The sequence below is a fragment of the Homarus americanus genome, unplaced genomic scaffold (assembly GCF_018991925.1).
Source record: "Homarus americanus isolate GMGI-L3 unplaced genomic scaffold, GMGI_Hamer_2.0 scaffold43895, whole genome shotgun sequence".
NCBI lineage: Eukaryota > Metazoa > Arthropoda > Malacostraca > Decapoda > Nephropidae > Homarus > Homarus americanus.
The window spans coordinates 1430910-1449678 of record NW_024738072.1 but is presented as its reverse complement, the minus strand read 5'-3'; the positions used below and the strand labels follow the sequence as shown (position 1 = coordinate 1449678).

The window sequence follows — 18769 nt, the reverse complement described above, 5'->3', positions numbered from 1 at the left end:
GAGATAAAGGTGTTGTCGTCTGTCAGAAGGAGGACGCCAGTACAGCCTCACACACACTACCTTACAGTTTAAACCTGTTATTACACCTCTAAAATGACTCTCCTCGTCCCAGTCTAGCAGGTATCTTACTCTAATACACCTAGGGGATATTAACTCACTAGATATATAACCTTAGAGACCCTAGAGATAAGAGAGAAAGAGATAACAGTGGTGGTAGTTAAGGTTGACTAAACGAGTATATATATAATCATTCTAATAGATTTGTAGTGATAAATGTTTGTTGATTTTTTATGTGGTGATTATTGGTGTTAACTGGTGTATAATGTCTCTAGAGGTAGTTATGATGATTGAGGTGATTATAGGTATGAGGTTGTTAGGTATAATTGGCACTATATTGGCACAAGCTTTACCTCATGTGCCTGCTAATGATGGCACCTGTATGGCCCTCCCTCACTAATAATATATTTTAAATTTGGTGAACAATATCAACACCTCCTGACTGGTTATTAATTAATTTATGAAATATTTACCATCATAAAACTGTATAATTTATTTAGTATTTGCAAGACATAATCTAAAGGCAGTGTTTTTGTCTAGTGTAATTGTCTGTTCTTGTTTATTTATTTATTATCCGGTAAATTATCCAAACCTTTAGATAAATATTGTAGTAGAAATGAAATTGTAATGTCTTTAATAATTTACACTTGTTTAAATAATTTACTATATATACTGAGACTGTCTATGAATGATGAACTAATGTGAGATTGTCTTCAGTTTGTACTTTATGGTGGTGTGGTGGTGTGGTATAGTGGTGGTGGTGTGGTATAGTGGTTCTGTGGTGTGGTGGTTGTGTGGTAGTGGTTAGGTTGGTGAGGTACTGGAAAGGAAATATCAGTCATTTATCTCTTGATCTGTCAACTTGAAACTTTCCAAGAATATTAATTAATTCTTTAGGTAAATGAAAGGTGTTTAAATTGACAGGTTTGATTAGTTACCGTTAGGCACTGTGACTAAGGTAACGGAGGCGTACGGACAATTTCCCCGGATAACCTCACGAATGCGGGATTCTATGGGGTGACGATTGATTCTCTCAACGGGCGAAAATTAATACTCGATGTTTTCACTCTAATGTTTACATTTCTCGGGAATAATTTAACGGGTCTTGGTTATTGCTTATATGTCTGTATGGCTAGCCTGGGGATATCAGCCATAGGATTAACCTCAGATTTAACTATGTATGTGAATAAGAGGAATTGACTCGATGACAATTGATGATGTGTGACGCTCTGGCATTATAAATGATGTCAAGAGTTAAGCTAACCCAACTATCTTAACTTACTTGTACTTTTTGATTTGGTTAGGGTAAGTTAAGTTAAGTTAGGTTAGGGTAGGGTAAGTTAAGTTAGGTTAGGGTAGGGTAAGTTAAGTTAGGTTAAGTTAAGTTAGGTTAGGTTAGGGTAAGTTAAGTTAGGTTAGGTTAGGGTAAGTTAAGGTAGGTTAGGGTAAGTTAAGTTAGGTTAGGGTAAGTTAAGTTAGGTTAGGGTAAGTTAAGTTAGGTTAGGGTAAGTTAGGTTAGGTTAGGTTAAGTTAGGTTAGTAAAGATAGATTAGTTTCATTTGTGTTGTCTTTCTTAACTTGTTTACTTATCCAGCATAATTCTAAGAAATTTAAAGATCAAGTCCCATTGGTCTGCCACCTCTGAATGTGCCTAACAAGGGAAGTCATGAACCTTAATTAATTTTATTTTATCTTTTTATATAATTTAATGTAGCTACAGTACTTGAGGGCTGGTCCAATTTATTTCACACACATGATAGGGACGTACAGAGGATGTTTTCGAGCATGGCGTCCACAAGGGAAGTCATACAGAAAGTGACGATATCCTATTTTCACCCATTCCTTTGGCCTCCGTCATAATCTGGTAATTCTCCGATCACCAATTATTTTTTACTACTTTTTGACGGGTTTTTGGTGTTTATGTTTACACCAATATTTTTGTGAATATTGAAGTAAATTTATGGATTATTGCCCTGTGTGACTGTTTTAACACACTGAATTCTCGACATAAAATACCATTATCTCAAACAACTTTTTCACGGTGGTGTTCAACGTTTACCGTATATAACTACACGGTATATCATTATTATCTTATCTGTATATTTTCTCTTCATTTACAGGAGCTAGCCAAATCTACCTGGGAATCTGCCAGTTGATTGTAATATAAAAATGGTGAGTAAAATAGGGAAAATATTATTATTGTCTTTTTATTTATTACATACATTCAGCTGGTTGACTCATGACTGGAGCTGTCAAGTAAAGGATTTTTCCCAAGGGTTTTGCCTCGGGGATGACTGACTGTGGAGGATTAATATAAAGTGCGATTTCCGGGACCAAACATTTATTTTCTCCACAGGCCACAGACCAAGAATCTCTCCGTGCTTTAGAAGGGTTAATGAATGAATTTTTCGGCCCGACCACGACCAACACCAGGAAGAGAGACATCGAGACAATCTTGGGAAACTTTGGACAGCAGCGCGGCGCCTGGAAACAATGTCTCTACTACGTGGCCCACACACACAACTCCTACGTCTCCATGTACTGTCTCACCACCCTCGAGGTAAAGTGTCTGGAGGTCTTAGTTGTGTTTGACCTGTTACCTTCCACAGATTAGTACTACACTGATTCTTCCATGAGGTATAATATTCTTAATTATTGATGTAGTATAGGTAAAGGAACATCAGTTTTTTGTAGTTATAGCCACAAGAGTCACGTTTTTACATACACAGTATTTTGAATCACCGTAAGAATCACCGCCACAGCTTATTTCACCTAAAGTTTAATCACCCTAACCTAACCTAACGCTATTTGGAGAGATTAGGTTACGTTAGGGTGGTTCTTAGAGCGTGTGATACAAATTATGCCCCCCCCCCCTCCCCCCTTCCCGAAAAGAACGAATCCGTGTCTTATTTTCTCCCTCTTATAGATTTTGTTTTTACTTCCCCAGAATATCATAAACAAACAGTGGGTCGGCCTCATGCCAGAAGAAAGGACGGAGATTCGCTCCACCTTGTACCGGTTCGTGCTGGAGAACCATAAGGCCGCCCCCTATTATATCAGAAACAAGCTAGTCAAGCTGGTCGTGGACATCGCTCGTCTCTCCTGGCCACACTTCTACCCAGATTTCTTCACTAATGTATTGTCTGTGAGTAGTGAGGAACATTAATATTAGATGTGTTGCTTGGTAGGGTTGGTTTACAGGTTTCAATGTTCTGTACTGTACCATGATGAGCCAGTATAGACCTGTATCTAATAGTTTTATGTTGTTCCAGTTATCGAGAAATCCCGACACAGTTGTTCTCTGCATCGTGTTCCTGCAGACGATCAGTGAGGAGTTGGCGTGTCCCCGTGAAGAACTGTCTTACTCCCGACGCACAGAACTGAGGCGCCTCTTGTCCCAGCAAGTCCCAACTATGCTCACCCTGTTATCTAGTCAGTAATTATGTTATTTTTAATTTATTTATTTGATTTACTCCATTTTAAAACCAGTACAGCACAGTATAAGGTGTATGTGTGAGTGGTGTAACTTCAATTTGGTGATATACAGTACTGTATTATCCAGTACAGTAGTGTGTTTAGTTACAGCACATGTAAAGTTGATCAAACAACTCTGTATTTGGGGGTCGATGAATTTCAGAATGAACACCGACTCGTGTAGTCTTGGTAGGGTTGTCAAAGTCCGTCGTCTGTTGTCATAATATCTTCATACAATTTTGTAAGGGAAGTTTTTGATCATGTGTACATCATAAGACTGACAGGGGACTCTTTAGTAATAATACTCTGACAAAACTAACACCAGAGGACTAACTGGGTAGCGAACGTGTCTTAAGCAGTATAGCTACGGTACTGTTTAATGAATAAGTAGACGATTCCTTTAACAATTGTGGTGTGTGGTTCTTTTTTCAGGTTTATTAGAGGGTGTAGTCGAGAAACACAAGAACGCTGTGACTGCTACACCTCCACCCTCCCCGACACACTCCCACAGCCACTCTCCTACACGTTCTGGCCTCTCGTCTTCTCCGATACAAACAGGTAAGATGATGATGATTGGTGGTGTAGTTCAGTGGCCTTGATTTTGCATTAAACAAGTAAATTCTCATAACAAAATATTCCCTAGTTGTTTTACGGTTAGATTCCATGAACAGCATTAACACATGTCATATTCCTGCTGTTGTAGACCTATCAGGAGGGGCAGAGCTGGTATCCTGGTGGGAGATGATTTACACAGTGAAAGGTTGAGGAACACAAGCTGTATTAGACATCCTAGCCATGAGGATACAAGTGCTTATTTCCTCTCTCATGGGACACTGGGTTGTGCCTTAAACTCCCTTAATCTGCTGGGCTGTGACTAGGTACAATATCTGACTTTATAGTTGGGGTGGTCAAGTACCATGTTGGCCAAGCTTCCTTTTGTCTTAAGTGGGCCATCAAGCCTGTGGGACGTACTTTCACAGAGATAACATCACTTTATTCAGACTTGAGTATTCTTTGGGGATTATTTATATGGAGAAAAAAGGGAATTGTTTGTATATATCCAAAAAATCACCAAACTGTGTTGTTGTAAGTATAATATATTTTAATTTTTGTCTCTTACAGGTACACTACTGAGCAACATGTTTCACAACCTAGAGAGTGGCACTAGTTCACGTACTGGTTGGGTGTTGCCTCCCTTGGACACTGAGAGTGAGACCATAGCATCGCTGTCACTCAACTGTCTGACGCATCTGTTCTCCTGGATCCCTCTCTCCTCTCTCATTACACCACATTTGCTCAATACTATATTCATGTTTGCTTCTTTGGGAGCTGATCCACAGGTGAATGTCATAATTACCTTTATTAATGACCACTAAATACCTCTAGGCAGAGCTTGCCATTTCCCAGGAACCATCTAAAAATAATAAACGGTTTATTAATAGAGTTGCAGCCAGTGGCTGAAAATATACAGACTTACATTAGATTTAGACATAATGATATAATATGCATTGAATACATTTACAGGGCTGTACAGTAGAATAAATCAGTGCTTAGTGGGATGATTACAGCATCTAAATGGACATTGTTTGAGCTGTGACACAAGCAGCCTTCTCTGTGTGGGGTCTAAGTATAATTAGATGAAAAGGTTCTAATAGATCCCATTTGATGATAAAGTTGAGGAAGGTTTCATTATCACACTAACAAGTTGCTCAGTCAGACCACATAATATAAGGCCATTTCCTTGACATTCTTGAGAGGAATGTGTGTAAAGTGTATAATGGAACAATTTATTCAATCATCAGCCAGAGTTTTTGCATCAAGATCAGTACTGTAATTGATGCTCTTTCTGTTACAGTTGCTAAATGATGAATTGAGGCACAAATTCCAATATGCTCAAGTTTAGGAATTATGTGACTTTAATTTCCTCTCTTAAAGTGGGGTTCAAAATTAATAGGAAACTGAAAAGAGCAGAAAGACATGATTAGATACAATTGAGGTTGGGTTTCAGAATGGAGGGACTTGCTAGCATTAAAAACTAGTAAACTGAAGCCCCACTAGTCTCTTAAGACCAGCACTTGGTGAGAGGACTGCTGGTGTGTAGTGTAGAGTATAAACTTTGTCCATGCTGAAACTGTAATCCTGCCACTGATCTTGGTGTGCTTATAGGCAGTGGCGGGGTGTGTCCAGGGAGGTTCATTTGTGGTGTATTGCATAGACCAATTGTTTTGTCCCCTCAGTTATAAAATGGGTTTCTCTGCCTATGTCCTTCAATTTTAAAAACTTCCTTTGTATTGTGTGTGTGTGTGTATTGATGAGTGTGTGAGTGGGTACAGTAAACCTTCCCTTTGCTACAGTACATGGACAAAAAATAATTACAGTACTGCTAAACTAATCAATCTGTTTAGCTCTTAATTACAACTCAATTCTTTTTCATTTATGATGTTTGTCCCATTACTACAGTGAACTCTAAATTTTTGTAGCTGTATTAAGTTATTTAGAATCATTGAAGGAATTATTAGTATGATTTCTTAATACAGGAAACCAGTGTAAACTTTCACAGTGATCAGATACACATGTACTAGGTTGAGTGTGAGTTACCATGGAGGAATGAGTGGAAGTAGGGGTGGGTTAGAGACTGTTGATATTCCTGAGACATAGAATAAGGACATATTTCAGGTATGTCTTTATGTTGTATGTATGTTGGCATTAAGTTTTCTTTTTAAAGTCTGGATAAAATATGAAATTAGACAAAGAGGAAGAAATGAATATTATTATTTTTCTTTTTTAAGGTCTCAGTCACAAGTCTGAGGCCTGAGATTTTGACCCCTTAGCTTGTTGTACAGTATAAATACAAAGGTGCTTGATGGTGGCTTGGATATAAATTGGCCTGTGAGAATCAATCCTCTACTTTACAAGGATTATTTTATGAATGGATAAGTCTCGTTCATAAAATACATGCCCAAATAGAATAGATCTTTTTATTACCACTCAAATACAAAAAAAATTATGTGATGTGTGTATTTGTGAACAGCACAACAAACTACACAATGGGTCGCTGGAAAAGAGTTTCCTGTCGGGAGAATCCCTCGGGGTCCTGGCCATGGGCGCCATCAACGAGATCATGAGCAAGAACTGTGTCCCGCACGACTTTGAAGACTTCCTCTTGCAGATGTTTAGAAACACATTCCATCTATTACAAAGATTAGTGAGAGATGAGCCAAATACCACGTCCCGCCTCCAGTTGTTAGACCCGAGGTTTGTTGTTTTTTGTGATGGTTTTAGTGGCCATAGAGAATAGAGTTAACACTTATCTTTTACAATATCTGTGGTAGAGTTAACAGTTAATTGCTAGTGAGTACAATATGTTGAACTAGGTCATAATTTGGTGGGAACTCAAAACCTTGTAGTAATCTAACTCATTTTCCTTACACCATATAACAGTACAGTGGTGGTTGTCTTATCATATAATCATCGGTAATCAGGCGTTGTTGAGTGACTTGTGTATATTATACCAGTATAGCCAGAATATTTAGCTGAATTTTGTGAATAACCACATTTTTGTGTTTTCTATTCCAGTTATATAGATAAATTCACGGAGTTTCTGAGGCTGTTTGTCAGCGTTCACCTGCGCAGATTTGAAAACAACTCTCAGTTCCCCGTCCTGGAATTCCTGGCGCTCCTCTTCCGCTACACATTCCACCAGCACTGTGTGGAGGCGTACTTCAACTGTCTCGACGTGTGGAGTATCTTCCTGGACCACTTACTGTCCAAGGTTCAGGGGACACAAGATCACATAGGAGAGGGAAGGTATATAATGAACACAAACTTATCTTATTACTTTTTTTTTTATTAATGTCTTGTCATCGTTGCTTTCCCATTACATTTTTCCTGTAATTATTTTTGTATTTCATTTGAGCTGCTTGTTAGTGTTTGCTTTTGTATTACTTCTTCTGTAATCCTTTCTTGTTAGCTTATATTTCAGTGGATAGAGAAGAAGTGAGCTGGAGATTCATGATCCATTTTTATTTACTTTTCGTATCGTGGTGTTGAGGTGTGAGAGGGTCTGACACTGTTGGGTTGTGGTACACGTGAGATGTTTAATCCCGAGAGTAATTATTAAAGTATTTTGTTATTTGTGTTAATATGTTACAAAACTGAGACTAACTAAAGGAAAACAAATGAAGCGTGATTCTGTATGCGTCTGCTTGTTATTCTGGCCATTCTGTAGTTAAGGAAGTAAGAAGCATGAGAGTGATAAGAGAAAATGGAGTAATATTTAATTTTATTTCTTTTTTTTGACAGGTACGAGGATGCCTTGATATCTCTAGCACAAGGAATATTACACAAGATACAACTACGACACAACCAGGTCAGCTTATTGTTCTTATTAAATTAAGAAGTTGTGATTTATGAGATGCTTATGTTATGGTCACTCCTGGTGCAGTCTAATCTAACTTAACACTGTTCTCCCACACCATGTGACCTTTGAGGACAACTGCCTAGATCCTGCATTGATCACAAGTTAGGCCTTCATTATGTATACAGTCGTTAAAACTCGTGGATATTATAGTGAATAGACAGAATCATTACATATTGTGGCTGTGTTTCCAGTACAGTACAGTTGTGTAGTTGTATTGGATTTATGGAGTGTAGCCCCGGCCCAACGCCACAAGCAGGGGGTTACTTGGGGCTACAGACACGTTAGCACAGTTCTTTTAAGTCAGTCGTATTAGTGATTAAAATGGAGGAATGTTATCACTGATTGTTTAATTTATTTTAAATTTTTTTCCCCTAGGCTGAACTGGAAGAATTGGATCATGAAATCTGTGAGGAAATATCAGAGAACAGCACTTGTCACTATGGGGAAATAGGCACCGGTGAGGAGGTGTCTGAGTGGCATTCCTTCTTCACCAGAAACCTTGAACTTCTGGCCAAAATTGCTGACCTTTTACCAGATCAGATCTTTACCCTGGTGGTAGGTGAAAACTGACTCTTTTTTTTGTGTGTACTGAATATTTAATGAGCTTTAATTTTTAATGGAAAACTCTAAAATGAACTATTAAGAATGAATGTGTTTACATGTTTAAGACCAATACTTCACAAAACCAATTTGGTCTCTCCTAGTACGAGCCCTGGAACGAAGCCACAAAGATATACCTCACCCTCCAGTCTAACATGATAGAACAAAATGGTCGTCGTCGTCTCAACATCTCGGCAGAACACGAGTGTCCGCGGCTTCACTGCCTCTTGAGAGACCTGTCGTCCCTCCTTCAGGCCATCGGCAGGTTCTCAACGCTGTTTCTGGGAGAGGAACTGCCTAAGAGATCAACCACAGCAATTGAGGTTATTGAAAAGTAAGGTTGAATTAATTAGGGCATAAATATTGTGTTCCATAATTAATAATTGTATCAACATTGCTTTTAGAGAAGGAACCAGGCTTAAATAATAACTTAGATAAAACATATCTTTACTTTGGAGTCTTAATTACTTGATTTTTATTTTTCCATAACATATGTTGTGTATTGATAAGTGTACACTAGTTGAGGACTGTGGGGGTAAACTTGAACACTGTCTAAACACTCTTCATCACTCTAGAGTAACTTTGAACATTGAAGAGCTTGGAGTATTATAGTATTTACCTAAACTATAAAGAAGATTTTGGAGATATATACATGAAACCTCCCAGTGATGCTCCATAGTGGCTCTGTTGAAGGAACCATCTCGGGGATAAAGACAGTGTCTGTGTGTTTCTATTGGCAGGTTGATGATTATTACATATTTATATTTTGTATTGTTCACTTTCAGGTTAGTTCAGATGGCAAACTACAGCACAGGGTTGAAGCTATTTGAAGTAGAAACTGCGGTTGACGTCCTGCACTCAGATTTTGTTGAAGTGTGAGTCTCGTATATCCATTTATAATTTCCCTATCGCTTATTTAACATTTATAGTCATGGTTTATGGCCTTTTGATGTATGTGAATCTCATTTAACTTTAATTTATATATTTTATTTATTTACCAACATGTTAGTGAGTGTATTTGGGATTTTAGTGTTGATGTTGTAAGCAAGACCTATACAGTACTGCTGATGTATGATGTCTCTCTCTCCAAGACATTATGGAGAACGTTTCATGTAACTTGTATACTTACTTGAGGCTTTTATGTACCTAATTATGTTATAATTTCCCCCATGAACATATTTTACTATGTATTTTGAGGTATTTTCCATTATCATACTGTTAGGTTAGATTAGTGTTAGGAGAGTTAGGTTAGATTAGTGTTAGGTTAGTGTTAGGGTGGTTAATTTTGAAGTGAAAGCCACCCATGGCAAACATTTACCTGATGATGCATTACTTTTTTCCCATTAATTTGAAAATCGACTTATGTTTTTTTCAGTCACGCACAAGTTTTGTCGACGTTGAGGGCGTGGGTGCACTGGCTGTCTCAACTGTACGGGCAGCAGTTTGTTCAGGTTTTTCCCGGAGGAACACAGACGCACCAACACCAAGACACTTGTCATACCATAAATAAACAGATGCTTGTTGCTGCCACTAATGTTCTCAATGTTGGGGTGAGTTAATGGCCTCTACTGTGCATTAGAAAAAATAATTATATATTTTATTTTGTAATTAACTCGCTGTTATTGATGGATAAAGTATTAACTATCTCTCGCTTGCTCTCTCACAGGCTCCTCTGCTAATCGTTAATTGTGGGGTACAGCTTCTTCTCTCTCTGTCTGTGATGGTGCGATCCCCCGTGGCGCTCGAGATGAACCAGGTCCAGTCTCTGTACGTCCAAGCTCCGTCGATTTCCTCCGATGTAAAGGTTCGTGTTGGCCCGTGGTAATTTTGTGTTGTAAATACCAAACTCGTGGATTTTGTGACGAGTTGTTATATTTTTCGTAATTTTTTCTTGGTTATTGCTGTTCTATTTCAGGTGCGTGGATTAATCTTAAGGGCTTTAGTCAATTTTCTCCTGCTGCCGTGGCCGAGCTTCGTCGTCGACCACCGCTTAGAGACTAGAAAACATTCGCTCACGTCCTTCATCAACTCCTTCACCTCAGATGTGCGGAAAATCGACGTACAGGTCCTAGTAGATGACAAGACCATGCAGGAGAACAGTGAGTGTGGTTCTTGGGGTGTATCCTGAGTGTGGCTCTTGGGGTGTATTCTGAGTATGGTTCTGTTGAGTGTAGGTGTCCCTCAGTTACAGGGCCTTTGAGTAGTGTATTTTTATATTTTTTAATTTTAGGAAGTTCCTCTTTTAGAACAGAAGCAAAGGTATTTCAGCTGTACTATGTTATTGTTTATACTGTAACCACACTAGACATTGCATGTAAGTCATACAGATATTATGAATTTAGGTATTGGTATTATGCATTACTGTACCGACTGATCACTTTATTTCCCTCATCAGTGGCGCCAAAGTTGTGTGATACTCTGTCGGTGATCCGGTACCAGGTGGAGGAGCTGAACAACACAGATAAAACCAGCCGGGAACTTTACTACCACTGTGTTCAAGACCTTATCCACCAGGCCATCCTCCTCTTCCCTATCTATGTCCAACATGCCGGTAAGTCCCAGTGGTGATAATTTTTCCTCCTGGTACTGTATAGGGTCCTGTGTAATGTTTTCATCTTGTGGTTCTTCCAGATAATGTTGATACAAGAGTGAACTTAAAACTAGTCACTGTAGTCTTATTATTAAGAGCGGCTGGAAATATTCTATTCAAGGTAAAAAATGGTCGGGATATAATTCTAAAAATGAAAGGACAATCACAGATGCAATCCTTGACTGGCTTGAACAATGTGTCGTCATAAAATATGTTTTTAGCTTCAGGAGAGGAAGGCTGCCAGGGACAGGATGTGGTCAGGAGGAGGGAGGGATGTGAGTGAGGTTACTGTGTGAGAGAAGTGTTGGGGTGAGGTGGGAAGGAGCTCTCTGTATGTGAGTCTTGAGGAACAAGATTCAGGGGAGAAGCAATTTGTATCAGTCCTCAATTTCTAACTTGGATTTCAGTATAAATACTGTGTTGCTTCCCTTGCTAGGTTTACATCTCACTGAGGAGAAGTACTGTACTGGCAAGACATTTAGGTGGTGCCAGTATGTGATCACAGTAAGTAGAACATGTGTATTTAGGTTCAGTCGTGAACAAAAGTCATTCACCATTCCTGTGCTCCATAAACCCCCGAAATTAAGACTCGTGAACCCAAAGCAGTAGACGCTGATGCATTATTCTGTCCATAAATGCTTCGGATTCACGAGTTAAATCCGAGGGTTTGTGAAGCAGCAGAAGGGACGATAAAGCTTTTGTTCTCGATTGTACACGAGTGATCGGGTGGGCGGGTGAGTGAGAAACCAGTTGATGTTACAGATAAAACATATGGACTGATTTTAGCGTGGCCTTGCATCGTACATCTGGTACCCCTTACCCTGTGATGCACCATACTCCCACAATGCTTGGCTTGGCGTGCGTTTGAATCTTGCTCAGGCCGAAGCACAGACTCTGACCGTTAAGCCTGTGTAATTGAAAACTTTCCAGTCCTGTTGCAAATTTTTGATATTAGGAAACAAAGCTTGTACGTATTGGTAACTCTGTGCAATTTGAGGGACAAGTGTACGCTGGCCCTTAAGTTGTGGGGAATTCACCTTGGCTGAAATGAAAGTCTACATCCAATCACATATAGTGTTTATTAGTTATCCAGAAGCTCAATGAGTTTACTTACCTTACAAACTTAGTAAGACAAGTCTCCCAAGAGAAACCAGTGAACATTGATGCCAATAAGAACAATTTAATCTACATGGAGACTACTGTACCCTTGTATCCTCCTGTTGTTGGATAACTTTTAGTCTCCTCCCTCAGTTTTGTGGGTAAGAACAGTTATATAGCCTTATACTGTACTGGGTCATCTCTGCTCTACTGTGTGATTCAACCAATGTTATTTTAAGCCTGTTAGATTACTGTTTTAAGCCTGATAGTAGACCGCTTTGAGAATTTGTTCATAAACTATATTTCAAAGTTCAGAAATAAGCAGACAATATTCCTAAGTGAGTTGTGTTATATGCAGGTGTGCTCCCTCCCACCAGGGGTTGCTCAGTGAACCCCCAAACTGGACACAACCCTCTTGACAACCTGACTCAGCTTACAACAGGTAGAAATGACATGGTACTAATCCTAGATGCTTAGTTAGTACAACTATCAAGGAGGAGGACACCTTGGTACAGTCTGAGTCTCTGATTTCCTCCCTAACACTGCCAGGTGTTTGACTGCCCACTGTCGTAAACTCAAGAAGGGTTTTAGTGAATGTGTAAACAACAAGTGCAAAATGGCATAAATTTATGTAAAATATTCAGTCTTAGTTTTGATACACCTTGAAGAACTTTGTGGCCTCAACTATAACCTTCCAAAGAGCTGAGAAAGATGCTTTTGACAATTTGCTGCAAGAAGCAAGAGATGACTGGTAGCAAGCATCTGCTGCCAGTGTAAGGAGGGAGGACTGAGCCCAGATCTAATACAGTATACTGAGACCTGTAACAGCTGATAGAGGAGGTGCTATACAGCCTCCTACCTTTGATGGGAACCTTTGCTTCTAGTACAGTACAGTTTTCCTATTTTGTGGGAGATGGTTGTGGTGGGGAGGCAGAAATAATGTTTGAACTGTTCCAAAGGTAAATATAGTCAGGATAGTACCCACCCTCCATTAATACTTAGAGCCACCTTGGTAAGCAAAGTGAGTGGATTACAGTACTCAAACTACCTGTTGGAGGTCATCAGGCTTTAAATCCTCTTGGCATTTTACATCTCAACCAGATTAAATGTGACTTTTTCTGAATCATAACACAGTTGCTATTTGTTTTGTTAACACTAATCCCACACAGGAATAAATGACTCTGAGTCTGTCCTTGTTTTGTCAGAATAACTAAGCCAACAGTCTGACATTATATTTGATAACGTGTTCCGATCTAATGCTCTACCTGGAGAACAAATGTTTGCATAGTCATCCAGAATTTCTGGCTAATGCTTTTAATTTAACTTACATAATATCCAAGCTTAAAGTGTTTTTTTTAATATAAACTAATAACTCTTCATTTAAGTGATAAATTTACAGTAAAACAGCAATAAATAATCAAAGGTTATTCTGCTTTCATTGTCACACAATTCATTTATATTTCAAAAGAAAGTTTCACCCTTTTTATTCTTTGTTTTATTATATTTTAGAGTTAATTAAATTATACACAATGATTACAATATTTATCATTTCTACTTAATGATAAGAGTATTGAAGAAAACAGAACACTGTGACTGACTTGGTTTTATCCACCAGGTGTGTGTGAGGAGATACTGTCATTGATGGTGGTAGTGATGCAGGTGCTGAGGGTTCAGCTGGGACCTGGCAGGGTAGAGGCCACCATACAGACCTTCCTCGATGTCTTCACCACTCGGCATCACCTCCAGCTTGCCATCAGTGCAGATAATCCTGCTGCTGTTAGAGTGGTTGACAAGTGAGGCTTTTGTTTTTTGCATTTAATATCAGTAATATATTGGTGGTTTAGTGGAAAGATAAAAGATTATATCATTTGGGTTAAACTTACAAGGGCATAGACTGGGGTATTAGTTTGTGTTATTCCTTAATTTTCTTGTTACTATTTAAGTATAATTATATTCTTGAGTCTCACATTAAAAGGCTTTATATAATTAATGTAATGTTATAATGTGTAATGTATTAGAACTGAAATTTAGATACATACATTCAATATAGACAGCTGTACCTACAGTTCTGTACATAAGTTATATTCTGTTAGACAGTTATTCAACTTTTTCTACTGCTCGTAGGTTTCTGAAGTTGCTGGAGCTGATAGTAAGTGAGCCGGGGCAGTCGTTCAAGCGGTTCATACCAAATACCATCACTCTGTGTATGGACCACATCTACCCCGTGGTGTCCGAGCGAGCGTCTCCTGAGGTCAAGGGGCCAATGTTTGAGCTGTTACGATGCCTTCTGGAACATAATTGGAAATACTTTTTTAAGTGAGTATTTAGTGACTTTTTTGATTGATTTTTTAACTTTGAAAAACATCTTTTATTTTGATTATATATTAATTACATATTCCTCTTTAACCCTTTCATAAGGAGGTATATGGATGGTACAATATGTATATTTACCAGACTCATTTAATAGAACTAGAGTGAGTGTAACCAGTAGTAAAGAAGTCAAATATGACCAAAGGTAAAAAAAAAAAAAATTTTTTTATACATTCTTTGTATTTGGTTGTTGTTTGTGGCTGGTGCAATAGGAGGAGAGGGGGAGGGGTGTTGCTGCAGGTAAGTGGTGTTGAGAATTAATAACATAAGATTGAAATGAAACTGTTGAAGATCTAAGAATGGTTTAAGTGGTATTTTATAATATATTGGTGTATTATTAATTTTTTATATACGATGTATTATATATTTAGTCATTTTAATATATTTTTGCAGACCTTCAGTCCACACATCTCTAGGAGCCGGGAACTGGGACTCTATAGAAAACGAGGCTCAGTTCATTCAGATCATGCAGGCGTTTGGTCAGTCCTTCATGCAGCCGGATATCACCATCTTTAAATATAACCTGGAGGCTCTGGAATCTCTCAATTCTAAATATAAGTTATATCATAAGGTAAGTGTTTTTATTTTACATCCGGGAAGGCTAGAGAAGGGTCGACCCCATCACAAAACTGTACTCTACCTTCTTGTGTCAGGTGAAGTTCCCTCCATTAGTTGTAAAAGAAAGAAGTCGACCCCATCACAAAACTGTACTCTACCTTCTTGTGTCAGGTGAAGTTCCCTCCATTAGTTGTAAAAGAAAGAAGTCGACCCCATCACAAAACTGTACTCTACCTTCTTGTGCCAGGTGAAGTTCCCTCCATTAGTTGTAAAAGAAAGAAGTCGACCCCATCACAAAACTGTACTCTACCTTCTTGTGCCAGGTGAAGTTCCCTCCATTAGTTGTAAAAGAAAGAAGTCGACCCCATCACAAAACTGTACTCTACCTTCTTGTGTCAGGTGAAGTTCCCTCCATTAGTTGTAAAAGAAAGAAGAGGTTAGAATCAGACTTATGTTTGACTTATGTTTCTCTTTCTCAAGTTGTAGTTTCTTGAATAAATAATACAGAAATGGGGAGGAAATGTGGATATGGAAGTATTGAGCAGAGAGAGGATCAGGGTCTGTCTGTGTCCAGGTGGTACAGTATGGAGACATTACCTTAATGACTAGAATAATGGTAGTGGATACATTTTACATTATAGGTTGATGGTCAGTTTGACACCTCTGTTTCCCCCCCACAGGGAGTGTTCCGTAATTCGATGCTGGGTCAGTTCATCACCGTACTACTGCAGGTGCTGGTTCATCGCTCTCAGGATCTGCTGCAGGAAGAAGTAAGTTTAGTTTTATAGTTTTGTTATAATAAAATAAGTTTTTGCATTAAGGAACAAGAATGAAAGACAATTTTGGTGATGGGAAAGAATTTGTTACATTTATGGACCTGAAAAAAAACATATGATGGAGTACTGTAGGTGTAAAGCAACACGGGGAGTACTGAAAAGGTCAGGTAAATGAGAAACTGCTTAATGCTGTCCAGATTTTTATATAGACAGTGCCATATGTGGTAGAGTGTGTCAGGAGGGTGCCAAGGACTATAATTTTCATTGGATATTTCTGTAATAGTTACAGTGCATGAAAATTAAAGTGGGAACCCAAGGCATGACTGCTAGTTAGGTGTACTGTGGATACAGCACACAAAGAGACAGTCTGGCCAGCATTGCACTTGACTACTTTTACTTCATTTGCATGTAAAGTTACAGTAGGTAGACATTACAACGGGGTGAACTAGAAGTGTCCCGGGATTGAACCACCAACATTTAGAACAGGAGGTTAGTCCAGTATCCACTCAGCAGTCACACTCCACATTGAGTCACACCAGGACATTATTATACATTGAATTACTGGGTCACTGCACATATGGAATACTGTAAGACTGGACTGGGAATTATATAGTCATTACATTATGATTAAATAATACTCGGAGTGAATGCAATTTAAGCTCGGTGGTGAACCTGGTACCTCGGTGAGACATAAGTTACAGTACAGTGTTTTAGGACTTGTAGGTACAGTACAGTACTCTTTTTAGTGGTGCAGTACATACCTATTAAACAGACTTGTCTTACACAAATCACTCATAATATGTGGATATAACTTCAAAACTAAAGACTCATTGTTAGTATAATGTAGAAAGAATTTAATTATATGAAGACAAGGAGAATACAGGCAGGATCACTCCTTAAAAAGAGCTTTCTCGCCTCAGTGGTCTGGTGTCTGAGAGTATAATTATTCCCTCTGTTTCTCACCTTCCACAGATCACCATCACAGTATACAACATGGCATCAGTGGACTTCAACACCTTTTTTGCTGCATTTGTCCCTCACTTTCTACAGAACATGGATGGTCTGGATAATGATCAGAGAACCACATTAAAACAAAACTTCAAGACTGATACAGTAAGTTTCCCTATCTGGTTACTGTAGCTCTTGATACACAAACCTGTACTGTACTTTTTAATACATTGTAGTGTATGTGTGAACTTTTTCTTGATTGGTTATTAATCACTTATTACTTATGTGTGTTGATAAACTATAAATATTATTGAAGATTATATCCAGTGTTAGAAATTGACCTCCATATGTTTACTTTTAACAGGACCTTCCAACTTTTACGCAAAATGTGCAGCGGTTCATCAACGATCTCCGCTACTACCGCACCTGCAATGCTAGTCTCCCGCCAGGAACCGTAAAGTTATAGTAGTAGCACTTCCACGTGACGAGCTCCTCCCAGGGGATGAGTTAAAATACACTTTATTATTTTCATTACAAGGCAAATATTTTCTCAATTTAATGAGAAAAGGCCGTTGTTAGTCGTGGTTTAGGCCGTTTGGAGTTGAAAAGCTGCTGACTGGTGTGAAAAACTAGCCTTCTTTATATTTAAAAATGATGCATATCATCTTCATATATCATTCATTCAGTGTCTTGTCATTACTTGAGATAATTCCTTTAATAATAATATATATATATATATATATATATATATATATATATATATATATATATATATATATATATATATATATATATATATATATATATATATATATATATATATATATATATATATATATATATATATATACATACACACATGTCCACTTACTCATCCAGCCACATATACAGTGCTTATGGTTGTCACTCATTTCATCAATCATCAACCCACTTTGTCATTCTTTGAATCATTCCCTGTCCTTGTCAGTGTGCTTGTATTACAGTACTCTAAAATATTATATATTAGCAGATTGACTGTTGTCTAGCTATGCCACTCATGGCAGCACTTGCCTTGTGTGGGTATTGATGGTAGTAAACTACACTCTTATATGGCAGCAATATTATTAGTTTATTATTAGTCTTTCTCATCACTCCCATCTCCTTCCTTTAAATAGGTGGAGGTCAAGTACAAAGGTTGCCTCAGAAGGCAGGAGGTTCTCTAGAAGGGAGTCTACCTAACCAGCTCTCATGGCACCAAGGCTGCAGTCCTTCCAATCTGCCATCTTTGAAATTTAGTCCTTCAATGACACTCATTAAAATTGAAGCTCCAGTCTAACTATCTCTTGCCTGTTTATATAAAATCAAAATATCAAATCCCATTTAAACTAAAGACATAAAGAATGGTCAGCAGAATTTACTGAAGTTCTTAGTACAGTATTATCATCCAATCAGATAATATTTGACTGTTCCCCACTAACACCTGGCTGATTTTTTATAGCAAGAGCTGCATGTTGGAGGACATAACTAAAATTAAAGAACCATTCCTGAAATGCTTGTTTTCAGTAAACGTAATAACCAGGCAGTTCATATACTCACCCAGCTTCTTTGGGTTAGTGGAGTATTCTGCTGGAACTAATTGGGAGGACAGTAGCCTTGGTATGACGAGAGCTAGTTGGTCAGGCTTGGCTTTAGATGGCCTTCTGCCTATCAGGGTAAACTTTATCCCTGATTTCCTTTGTTTGTAGGATATGCTATAGGTGAGACAGAGGACAAAGCAATCAGATCATCTTGAATTATGTTAAATGAACAGCCACAACTACCTTGACAAGCTAAACATGGTAAGTGCTGTGATGAAGGCCACCTAGCTTTACTAGAAAACAGGATTTGAACATCAATTCC

The 18769-nt window shown here is 38.3% G+C and overlaps 1 protein-coding gene across 1 annotated transcript; it reads left to right on the top strand.

Moving 5' to 3' along the window:
- Positions 1-23: 23 nt before the first annotated feature.
- Positions 24-17624, top strand: LOC121873689 (exportin-6-like). The gene is made up of 23 exons (XM_042377387.1): positions 24-120; positions 2178-2229; positions 2414-2617; positions 3005-3202; positions 3330-3489; positions 3964-4089; positions 4654-4871; positions 6563-6786; positions 7108-7338; positions 7834-7900; positions 8327-8506; positions 8656-8885; positions 9337-9426; positions 9927-10101; positions 10218-10355; positions 10467-10650; positions 10947-11102; positions 13855-14032; positions 14364-14555; positions 15003-15180; positions 15848-15937; positions 16916-17056; positions 17256-17624. Exons 2-23 carry the CDS (start codon positions 2227-2229, stop codon positions 17355-17357), a joined length of 3465 nt encoding a protein of 1154 aa, XP_042233321.1. The 5' UTR covers positions 24-120; positions 2178-2226; the 3' UTR covers positions 17358-17624.
- The last annotated feature ends 1145 nt before the right edge of the window (positions 17625-18769 follow it).

What these genes read in the sequence shown, in the direction of transcription:
- LOC121873689 (XM_042377387.1), top strand. An exon ending in CTAATGTTCTCAATGTTGGG is followed by an intron (nt 10,102 to 10,217) that starts GTGAGTTAATGG and finishes GCTCTCTCACAG; the next exon opens with GCTCCTCTGCTAATCGTTAA. An exon ending in CAAGACCATGCAGGAGAACA is followed by an intron (nt 10,651 to 10,946) that starts GTGAGTGTGGTT and finishes TTCCCTCATCAG; the next exon opens with TGGCGCCAAAGTTGTGTGAT.